The 12,069-nt window shown below is 34.8% G+C and overlaps 1 protein-coding gene across 8 annotated transcripts in view; it reads left to right on the forward strand.

Annotated features, from left to right (window-relative positions):
* IPO11 (importin 11) overlaps nt 1-12,069 on the forward strand; it is a 110,332-nt gene that overhangs the window by 46,715 nt on the left and 51,548 nt on the right. For all 8 annotated transcript variants that reach the window (XM_066988839.1, XM_066988841.1, XM_066988838.1 and 5 more), the window contains 7 exons: nt 498-624; nt 2,370-2,403; nt 2,575-2,615; nt 3,834-3,950; nt 6,092-6,205; nt 9,280-9,395; nt 10,951-11,027. In XM_066988839.1, coding sequence (XP_066844940.1) covers nt 498-624; nt 2,370-2,403; nt 2,575-2,615; nt 3,834-3,950; nt 6,092-6,205; nt 9,280-9,395; nt 10,951-11,027 — 626 coding nt within the window. The remainder of the gene's footprint in view (nt 1-497; nt 625-2,369; nt 2,404-2,574; nt 2,616-3,833; nt 3,951-6,091; nt 6,206-9,279; nt 9,396-10,950; nt 11,028-12,069) is intronic.

The following is a 12,069-nucleotide window of genomic DNA, read 5'->3' on the forward strand; positions in this document are numbered from 1 at the left end:
TTTATGGTGGTATATGTATGCAGTCTACCCATATATCATAAGCAAAAACTGACAAAAAATCTTCCACAGGTGATATAGTTGTATTTATAGTAAGAAAGACACCTAATCATACCATTTGGTTGGCATTTGTGATATCCTGGGATGAAATTCCTGTGGAGGCAGGAGCTTGCAGTAGTTATTGCTGTGTTATGCGCAAAATAAACTGTGTTTCTGACATCTTCAAGATTCATTTAGGAAGAGTTGTGTGGTTTTTTTTGGTAGTTTGTTTGTTTTCAGACATGAATTTGTTTCCCAAGCCTTCTGGTGAAGAATTTTGATTTGGAAAAAAAAAATTCTACATTAAATTTCTGGAAAGGTGGTCTTGACAAAATTTTTTAATACTTGTCTTGCAGAATATTGTTTTTGTATTGATTGTTAGATTTCTTTTTCATCAAAGTAATTTAGAACAGCAAGCATAATGAATGAATGAGTATGATATTTTTTCCCCTCTTTTAAAGGTATAAACCAATACGTCGACGAGTAATCTGGCTGATTGGACAGTGGATTTCAGTTAAATTCAAATCAGACTTGAGGCCTATGTTGTATGAGGCAATTCGTAACTTGCTTCAAGACCAAGACCTAGTGGTAAATATAAGAAATATTTTGGGTTACACATTTTCTATAAACACAGGTGAAACATGCATACTGTACCTTATATAAACCTTGGAAACTCAATAACATCACACTTCAAAGTCTGTTGTGTTGTGCAGAAAATAATCTGTTGGGAAGTTTTGAGGGAGTCTGTGGATATAGTGGAAAACAAGTTCACAGGCACGAAACCAACCTTTAAGATGTCCACTAGGTGATGAATCTGGGAAAATGAATGGCAAGAGCAACCATCTGTTTTTGTAACAAAGTTGTGAGGAATCTTGAGATAGATCATTTATTAACTCAGGAACACTTTGTATAGATAAAACAAGAATATTCTGTGATACAGTCTATCTGGTATACAATATTATTTAAGCATCAACATAGCTATTGTCTGCTGACAGATTGTGATAAATGTCATTGGTTGCTAATCTGAGCACAACTCCGTGGTTTCAATCAACAATTTCAGTTTACCAGCAGGTGAAGTTAAGTTGAGAAGCTGTATTAGTGTTTTTTATTTTGAACAGACCTAGAATCTACCCAACAAACAAAACGAAAAAACAAACGAGACTGTCAAAACCTAGCTAGTTTGTTAAATATTACTAACTAGCAATCTAACAGTTATTTCCGTGATTCCAGACAGCTTTAGCAAAAACAGGATGGATTTCCCTGCCAATGTTATGACTTCGTAGTTAGTGCTTTCCCGATATCTACCAGGGAAGAACATGCTACCTTTTGAGTTTGATTTATTTGCTTTTTGGGTGACAGCAAGATATGAGATAATCTCAAATTAAACTCCTTCACTGTTGTGAAAGTTTCTTTCACATGCTTGTGATAGAAGGATCTTGCTTAATTCTTTCTTGACGTTTGTGAAGGTTTTTCTTGAGTAGTTTTTCCAGGTGGTTTCTCCAGGCAATGCCAAACTAACTGTAAAGGATACTAAAATTAAAGCAAACAAAAACATGTCTTGAGTTGAACTAACCAAATTTCTTTATCAGAAATAGTGTGGCCAACAGGACTAGGGAAGTGATTGCTTCCCTGAACTTGGCCTCTGGTGAGGCTGCACCTCAAATAAATACTGTGTTCAGTTTTGGGCACCTGACTACAGAAAGGACATCAAGGTGCTGGAGTGTGCCCAAAGAAGAGCAACAAAGCTGGTGAAGGGTCTAGAGAATAAGTCTTATGGGGAGCAGCTCAGAGAGCTGGGATTATTTAGCCTGGAGAAAAGGAGGATCTGGAGACCCTATGGCTCTCTTCAACTACCTCAAAGGAGGTTGTAGCAAGGTGGGGGTCAGTCTGTTCTCCCATGCAGCAAGCGATAGGACAAGAGGAAATGGCCTCAAGTTGTTCCAGAGGAGGTTTAACTTGGATACTTGGAAAAATTTCTTCACTGAAAGGGTTGTGAGGCATTGGAAAAGGCTGCCCGGGGAAATAGTTGTTTCACCATCCATGGAGGTATTCAAAAGACAGGTAGAAGTAGTGCTTAGGGACATGGTCAGTGGTCAGTAGACTTGGCAATGCTAGGTTAATGGTTGGATGTGATGATCTCTGAGGTCTTTTCCAACCTAAATGATTCTAGGATTCTATGGTTCTGTGATTCCGTAACCAAATTTCTTAGAGGATGACAGAACACAAAGAACAATTCAATTACTAAAATAACTGGTTTGATATTTTTAGATACTATGTTGATAATCAGGATAATGTTTAATCGACATAAGTGTTATGCATATTTTGTCTTTTAGGTTCGTATCGAAACTGCTACAACACTGAAGTTAAATATCCTTTTACTAACATAGAAACTTGATTAATTCTAAATTAGATGTTACTGGAAAATAAGCAGCTTTAAACTTACTACCAACATTTTCACATTATAATTGTTATGTATTCATAAAATACTAGCTTACTGTAGTCTTGTGCAATGTATTATTTTCCTTAATGGCTTTTTACCTGTTGATGACTTTGAGTTCAGAACTGATCAGTTCTTACCGGTAAGAGCATTTATATGGATGTATTCTCATGAGCTGGCATATCTGTAGAGAAAGGCAGGAAAAAACATCATGTCCTATTTCTTCTTAAACCAAGCTATTTAGTAATCAGTGTGTATGTGTGTGCATTTATTATTAGTTTTCATAGGGCAGAATGTGAAGATTCATGTTGCTGCCCTTAAGGTTGCTGATGTGCAATATTCAGACAGACAATTCAAGACCTCTCTATTATGATTATTACAATTTCTTCTTGTGGTGTTTAGTACTATATATACCAAGCGTTACCAGATGCTAAGATTTTTCATGCTCAGACAGTATGTATGCTGTTGTTAGTGAATAGTTTCCTTCTTACCTGTTTCAAACAGTACTTTCCAGCATTCTGTTGCACATCAGTAGTAAGCATAGACATGTGGTTAAAATAGTGCATTAAAAACCTGGATTTGTTTTCTTATTTTGATGTTTCTTAACTTGGTCATCATTGCTGGCATTGAGTAAATAATAAAATGCTACTTACAAATGCAGCAAAGATGTGTTTTGATATTTAAATTTAGCAGGTGTTTGTCCTCATTAGATTATGACCTCTGTGTTAATTGTAACTCTTTGGGGGGAGGGAACAAAATGCAGAGTGTATCTATACTCTGAACATTGGAATTGGTTAAGATGTCTTTGTAAGTTCAAAATCTAAATTTTACCTGCTGATCCAAGAGCTAGAAGACTATACTCTTGCTCAGACCCTAGCAAAGTGTTCCTTCTGGAGTGATGGCCTTCAGCTTCATAGAATTTTATTTGTGAAATAATGTTCATAGTATCTGAAACATGAAAATTATCTGTGTTCAGATTGATTACATACTTCAACTGTTATGTAAGAGCATATCTGAATTCTGTAGGTTAGTCTGTGGACATCTAGTGTACATTTTTCTAAATGAAAGAGTAACATTTTGCACACTTCATGAACTTTCAAAGACACTTTATCTTTCGGTGTTGTAAGCATACTGAAAAACTGCCAATTCATATCACTGATTCGAAAAGGCTCTTCATGGAGAGGGTGGTTGAGCACTGTTTGGACAACACTCTCAAACATAGGGTTTGATTTTCGGGTGGTACAGTGTGGAGCCAGGAGTTGGAGTCAATGAATGTTGTGGGTTCCTTTCGACTCAGGATGTTCTGTGTTTCTTGGATAGTATTTTTGATGGTCTAATCCCTATTTTTTTTTTCTTTTAGTATCTGGAATCCATGTTCACACTGCTCTTTCAGCTACTTCAGGAAGTAACAGAATGTGACACAAAAATGCATGTTCTTCATGTTCTGTCATGTGTGAATGAAAGAGTCAACGTACAGGTATTTTTTCTTTTAGAATTCAGACAGTGTTAGCTTTGTACTAGCACCACAGAGAACTTACTGTTTTTTGGCTTCTGCAAAAATAGTAGAAAAATGGCATTGGTTAGTCGACTGGTTATTGTTATGGTAGGTGCCCGTATTGTTTCCTTTATTTGGTCATCTACTTTTTAGTTTTCATTTGTCTTTTTGTGTAATATTGTTCTTGTTCTGTTACTATAACTTTTTAAATTACTATTTATTTTTGGCATTCACTCACCCTTTGGAGTACAGAATGAATTCCTCTGCTTATTTTAATGCATTTCTTGCAATTTTCATGATTTCCATTTTGTATTCTAATTGTATCATCTTACATCTGACCTATACCTTTATTAAACCTTATATATTAAAAGAGACATTTTTGGGGACAAAATGCTTTACATTCCCAGGGAATGCAGTTAAATTTATTTCTCATTGGCATGGGTAAGGGTCAGGATTGCCTGTACAGTGCTAGTTAACACAAAGTTGCATGCAGTTACCAACTTTCTGCTAAAGTATATTGTTCGGTTTAAACTTAAAAGATGATATTTTTGCAGGTGTTAAAATGAATTGTTGACTGCTTTTGTCTCTTTTCTGTTTTGCTGTATTATTCTATTAAGGTCAGAGACAGTGCATGCTTTGTAGTTTCTCCACCTTCTACAAGTAATCCTGTCTGAGAGCCAAATGTAGCTCTCCTAATTTTTCATCGTAGGAAAAGTCAACGTGACAGCAGATTTCCCTGCATTTGTATTTATATCAGCCATGGAAGCAACAGGAAAAGCAAGTTCAGTAAGAGTCTTTATGAGTCTGTTAAGGTTAATTCATTATTAAGTACTGTAGGAAAAAAGTAGACTAAAGTTTTAGCCCTGTAGAGCATCATAGAAAAATTTAGGTTAAGACAACCATCTGGAGGTACACTGCAAGCCCACAGCATGTCAGAGGTTATTCAGGACCCTCTTCCAGCTGAATTTTGATTATCTCTGACAATGGCAATTCTGCAGTCTTTGAACTGAGCACTTGGTGTTTTATAATAACTATGGATAAAAGCTAGCATCTGGCTATTGACTCTTGTTTCTGGGAGAAAGCAGTTGGTGTGTGGTTTTATTTGTGCTTTCTTTTTAGTAGGGGAGAAACTTTTCAGATGACACTGTCTGTGAATTTTATGGAGGTCGAAAGGGTTTATATAGGTTTTAGAATTAAGTTCAGTGTCTTGTTGTGGGCTCTTTCAGTCTTGTCATTATCACAGGGTAGATGTAACCCTGTAGTGATTCTGTCTTTCTCCCCAGAGCTGACAACATTTAGTTTGAACTAGAATTCAGTGTGAAGTGACAGTTTTCTTATTTCTATTTAAAATTTTATATCATTCCTTCTCAAAAAAAGGTCTAAGTTTTGATCTACATTGGAACATTTATATCTGAGTTTACTTTGTTTTTCTTGCTTTTTGTACTTTTCACCATTTTGGAAAACATCTTAAATTTAAAATAATCTTTAGGGATTGATAAATGCTTAATTCTTAAGTCTTAAGCACAGAAAACAAAACTCTAGCTTGTTGATAGTCCTGCTGTTACAGATGTCAAGAGAATAGACATACACTTAAAATGTGCAATAGGTAACATCATGGGTATTTTGCTTGCAATTGAGAGTTTGTGGTTCTTTGAAGTCCTGTTTTTTTTTCTTCTCCGGAAATATGATCATGATAGATGTAACAGCTTCAGATTAGTGTCCTGCTCTGGAAACTTAGTATGTTTGAAAACTTCATGTAAAATAGCATTCAGCAACCACATTTATGTCTCTAAGGATCCTTTTTCCTGGCACTGCTTCTGGTCTTCTTAAAGAATTCAGCAATTGTGTTGTAGTGCAGACGCATATCATACAGATATTGAAACGTCTTCAGTTATTAAGTTATTGTTCATGTTCTATTTAATACTTAAGCTTTTTTGTCACCTCAAATGTTACCATAGGTAGCATGTTGTTTTCAAACCACTGTTCAGTCAGAAATCACTTCAGTCGCAGAGTAAGGGATATGCTGTTTAAGGGAGACCTTAAATCTGTCAGAAATCATGTTTGGGGTAAATTAATGGCATTTTTTCACATACTAAGAAACACATTTGTGTTTTGAACTTCAGATACGACCATATGTAGGATGTTTGGTTCAGTATTTACCACTCCTTTGGAAACAGAGCGAGGAGCACAATATGCTACGGTGTGCCATTCTAACCACCCTAATCCATCTTGTTCAGGTAAGGTGTCAAAAGTACAGAAATGTTGCTAGTGTCTCCACTTTTATCAGTCATTTCTGCAGGTTCTCAGTGTGTGTGTGTTTGGGGGGGGGTTTACATATTTATATAGATAAATTTAGATATACTTTACATATTTTGGCTTTAAAGACTATTTTTAAATGCCATTTGGTCTTATAATAACATAGTGCTATGAATGAAGATAACCACAGGTAATGTTAAGTATTCAACTGCTTTGTTTCCAGAGGGTTGTTCAGGAAAAGCAGTTCTTTAAGCAGATATGCTTGTGTTCTGGAGCATTTTAGTTTGGTTTTATAATCTTGGAATTGAACCTCTTTTAGTGTCTGTGAAGCATCTTGTTCTGGCTTCCTTTGTGTCCCAGAAGACATTAGGAATGTCAGTCTCTTCTGACAAACAATGTATGTGCTTCAGACTTCAGCAGTGCAGGTGTTCCTGTTTCCCCATTTGTTTTATTTGGCTCCCAAGGATGCAAAATTCCTATTTTGGCTGCAGGCTTCATGTGGAAAATGAGCCATTGCTAAATCATAGGCTGAGAAGTAGGCCAACATAACTAGCTTCAGAGTGGTGCCTGTTTTTTTTTTTTTTTTAATTTGGCTTTTTAATTCAGGCTATCATCAAATGTTTATCGTTTAAATTCTAACTGTTTGGATAATGTCTTTCCAGGTTTTTTTTGGCATTAACTAATTATGGGTCATCTTGTTTATTTAGCATTCTGACCCTTCTGTTACCATTTTTACTGTTGTCTTTTTACTGTATAACCTACGATACCTGTAATGTGCACTTACAATGATTTCTGCAACATTATGTAGCACATGGGAAAAATACTTTTTCTCAGCTTTTATGTTCTCTTCTGCTTTGTTCATGTGTAATATGGAGCAGAGATAATAGCAGCTTTGAGCTGCCTGCTTTGTTATATAACAGATTTGCATCACATACGCTTGTGTTTGTATTTCAAATTTTTATTTTCTTTTGAGAATTCATCCACGCTTATAAGTCTCTTCTTGAGTATACTTGAGTATTTCGGCTTTCTCAATGTATGTTTTTAAAATGGTATTGTCAGAGCTATTAAAATTTCTTTGAGCATGGTCTGTCACCTTACCTTTGTTAATGACTGCAACTTCTAAGTCTAAGTGCAATAACATAAAAGTAGTAATACTGAGAATAAAGGTGAATACAATGATTCTCAGACCATTTTGTTGTAGATTTTTGTAGATTTTTTTGTAGTTCTGCATGTTGTAGGAAACTTTTCGTGGCCCAGAATATATTGGTGGTGTTTATCAACATTAGGTTTCATTTGCACATAGTTGTTCATTTAGTTAATTTTGTTCACTTACTGTCTTACGGTTCTCAGAGATCGAGAAATCTAGGTAACTTTTATACCTAGATTTTGCTATATAACATTAATAGCTACAGTATGCAATGTTATATCTAGAATGACAGTTGCTGGTAATCCGTAGTCAAACAAGTTTTGACCTTTAGGGGGGTGCAAATTCCTGATGGTAATTTGCCTTTCTTTCCTGCTTTTCTGTGCTATAGTACTATGAATTCTGTAATTCTTCTATAGGCTTACTATAAGTACATTACAGAAATTATTTGCTGCTTTATCCAAAGATAATGATAAGATCTAGGTATAACTAAATCCTTAAATCTGAAATAACAGGAAATATCTCTGCTCTTGGCAGAAAAAAAATACAAATAAAATGGAGTAAGTTAATTAAAAAAAGAATAAAGCAATCTATAACCATATACTGCCTGCAGAATTAATGCTATTAAACACTTCCCTAATATGCATTGTATCCCACCATCCCACCTTCTCTAGTCCATACTGTATCTCCAAATAAATAAATAAATGTAGAATTAGCAAGGATTATGAAGGGCTTCTAGGATGTAGGGCAGCTTCCATACAGGAAAAGACTGAATATGCAGGCAGTCTTGAACCTGGGGAAGGGCATGACTAAAGTGATATTATTAGAGGTCTATGAAAACATTAACAGCGGAATAAAAGTGTAAAGGGAGCTGTTATACATTACAACTAAAAGAAAAGTTACGGTTCTTTTAAAAGCGAGGTTAGTTCTTTAAAAAAAAAAAATAATAATAATTCCATAATGCATAAATTGTGGAATTTCTTACAGACCACTATGTAGGCCAAAACAAACTCAAAAGAGTTTAGACACATTTATGGAAGGTTCTTTTTCTTTGCTGTTGTTTCTCTTTTACTCAAAATTTGTTTAACAATAGGAATAATAAATTATTCTACAAAATAAAACCTTAATTGAAAAACATTAGATAGTTTTAAACTTAAGTTTACAAATATTAGTAATTATATAAAAGCTGCATTCAGTTAGCCTTAGTTCTCTCTTGTAGTAATATTGCAAAATGGCCAGTAGTTTCCAATTTAAGAATTCCAATCTTTGTAAAATTAGTTTTAATTTATGAGTAGCTTCAACAATGGTTATCTTGAGTGTATTTTTTATTTGTTTTTCTTTTTTATTAACTGATGAAAGAAAAATGTGTTTTACATCATTGGGAAGGAAGACATCTTTGTATATGACTCATGGATCACTTCAAAAACAAACAAAAAACTTTATCATTAGTCTGTGAATCTTTGTTTAGGAACAAAATCAAACCCTTCTCCTGTTCTTAGAATGTGTCAAAAGATTTAGGATGTAGTAATGTCGAAGTAGTTCATTTCTGATCTTTAGCATAATTTATTCAGCATGTAATCATTTAGTATTTGTTAAAGCTGTGAGTTTTTCAAGAAATGGAATGACTAGTGAATGTTATTTAGGAATGTGTATTGTTCTTGCCGACCATTAGTAGCTGCTCATTCTCCAAAAGTTTATATAAATTTCTCAAGACTTGTTGAGAGAGAGCTCAAATATCAAACAAAGCAACTTCATGTTGTATGAAATGGAAGCAGGTTCAGTGTTTGATTTCTCAAATACGTGTTTACAGTATATAAATAGAACAGCATTACAGATCTTTTTCAGTTCTATCCATGAAATGCTTAATTTTTTTTTGAAGCATTTTACATATTTTTTTATCTACTTTTACAGGGCCTGGGAGCAGACAGCAAAAATCTCTATCCTTTTCTACTTCCGGTTATTCAGCTAAGTACAGATGTTTCCCAGCCTCCGCATGTCTATCTTCTGGAAGACGGTTTGGAGCTATGGTAAGAAAATTTTTTATCAAATGTAATACTTAATTCTTCTTTTTATATCTTCAGAAGAAAAAAAAAGGAGTATAACAAAAGCTTTCTAGATATCTTACCTTTACATCATCTATACTAGACATTTTCTAAGAAGTAATGTTAAAACGTTGGTAAAAGAAACACAACTGAAAGTGACTACTTTCAGTGACTACTGAAACTGCCTCCTTTTTGAGGCAGTTCGTAGCAACATACGGCTTTGTTTAGATAATACACAGCAAGACAAAGTCTAGAATCTCTTTTAGTGTGCATGCTGAACTAACAATTTGACATGCTTGACTTGAGCACAATAACCCATTGGTTCTCAGAGCTTGTTGCTGGAAGAGATTGTGTGTTTTAAAAGAATAAAATGGAAAAGTTATCTTTCAGGTGTCTTGCTATCTCATGCTATCTGGTGACTGAACATAAAATAAGAAGTGGCACTGATCTATTTTTAACTGCCACCTATAAAGGGAGAAAACTTAACCTGAAACAAATTCAACACATTTTTTTCCTACAGGATAGGAATATATTAAAATTGTCTTAAAACAGTGAGAGATTCATTAGATCTAAATTGTAAATAAGTATCTGTAGTTCAAACGCCTAATCTGAAAATGATCTGTTTTATGTTACAAACTAAGATCTATAATGCCATTGGTGGGGAGGAGCAACTTTAAATGGCAAGATCTTCACAAAATTTAAGACAAGGTTTCAGATCAGAACTTTCATATTTTATCTTACCAACCAAAACCATTCTATGATTTATTAATGCTGATCTTAAGGTGGTTGTTCTGATGCCTGTGCTGAAGAATGTATATGGTATTTTAAGTTGTTCTAGAGCATCAGAGATACCTGAATGGAGCTGGCAGAAATGTCTGGGACTCTAAAAACTATTTGAGCCAGCTTCTGCTGTAGCTCTTGAAGCACTGCACATCTGGTCCTTACACCATCAATATTCCCATCTTCCATCTTCTCTGAGTTCAGCCCAGGATCCCCAAGTCAGATGCTTAAACTTTCTCACTGCTCCATTTTTGAGGTTTTGTTAGTTTGTGTTTTTTTTTTTTTTAAACCAACAACCCTCCTACCTGTAAAACAAACAAACAAAAACCACCAGTAGCATATCTTTGTTTTACTACCTTAGAAAAACCGATGACTCTACTAATGTGTATTTTTTTTCTCAGAAAGCGCAGTCAGGCATTAGAATAGGTTGCCCAGGGAAGTGGTGGAGTCACCATCCCTGGGGGTGTTTAAGGAAGGGGTGGACGTGGTGCTTAGGGACATGGTTTAGTGGGTGACATTGGTAGTAGGGGGATGGTTGGACCAGATGATCTTGGAGGTCTTTTCCAACCGTAAAGATTCTATAATTCTGTATATTGTAAAAGACTGATACTGGACTTGAAATATGCTTCAAGCAATTGTTATGTTATTTTTGTGGGTCATGTGCATGATTACTTCAAATTGCAATGCTTTACATCTGTCAAAATGATTAGTCAATGTTACTCATAAGTCATCTGAATTATTTCATTTAATCTGTTCTTAGGTTAGTGACGTTGGAGAATAGTCCTTGTCTTACACCTGAGCTCCTGAGAATATTTCAGAACATGTCCGCCCTTCTTGGTGAGCCTTTTACTAATAAAACTTCAGTTTGCTTTTTTTTTTTTTTCAACTGCCAGTATTGTTACTGAAAATCTAACACCAAATTTGCTGAGTTTTACTGGTATGGGTTATATATTTGCCTGTTCTGCTTACAGCCATAATGATGATTTCCAGTTTCAAGAATTGAAGTTTCCATTATTAGCTTTACCATTATTTGGTCAATAATTACATAGGAGGTTTTCAAACTCCCTAAATGTTTAAAAGTGTATTGGACAAGCAACACTGAAATTAAAGGCAGTAGTTTTGCCTGAGTTGTTGCCAAATATAAACTTAATAATGGGAATTGAAGTTCAGATTTTTTTTCTTTGTGAATAAATGCAGTATAAAAATTTTGCACTTCAATTTCATTATATAAATATTTTTGCTTAATGAAAGCTTTAGTTGTGCTTTTTTAGGCTATGGAGCTCATGTAGCAAATTTTTTTTTTTTTAAAGGAATGTTTTTATAAGATTACAGAAACCGGCTTTCTTCTTACAGATTGTTTTTTGGCTCTTAATATTTTATTCTGACTGAAGGTCAGTAGAAGGTTGCAACACAGTGGGTAGGCAGAAGATAATTCCTCCTGTTACACTGTTGCTTCATGTACATTAGGTCTCTAATGACAACTGTGCTCAGGAAAGTTGTATTTTGTACTGGTTTTAGTACAATCTTATCTCCAGATACACCTTTTAGTTTCTGTAGCTGCCCAATACTTACTCTTTATCTTCACTCATATCTACAAACATTCCCTTTCTCCTCCTTGTTCTGTGTTAATAGCAGGTAGTCTGCTATGGGAAACTCACAATATACAAGTGGTCATGATTTTCATGGTTGTATCACGCTACCACTCCACTTGTGTTAAGTTCAGAAATGGCCTGTGTTTGTGCTTTCCTTACGTTTGCTGCTTCTGTTTTTTGCCTACCCTATTCTGCCTAGTTTTCAAGCAATAAATTCCGTGGTAGTGATAGGTATGAATGGAAACCGTGGCACATTCTTCAGACAAAATGTGGATGTATTACTAAAT

Source organism: Anser cygnoides, chromosome Z (genome assembly GCF_040182565.1).
Source record: "Anser cygnoides isolate HZ-2024a breed goose chromosome Z, Taihu_goose_T2T_genome, whole genome shotgun sequence".
NCBI lineage: Eukaryota > Metazoa > Chordata > Aves > Anseriformes > Anatidae > Anser > Anser cygnoides.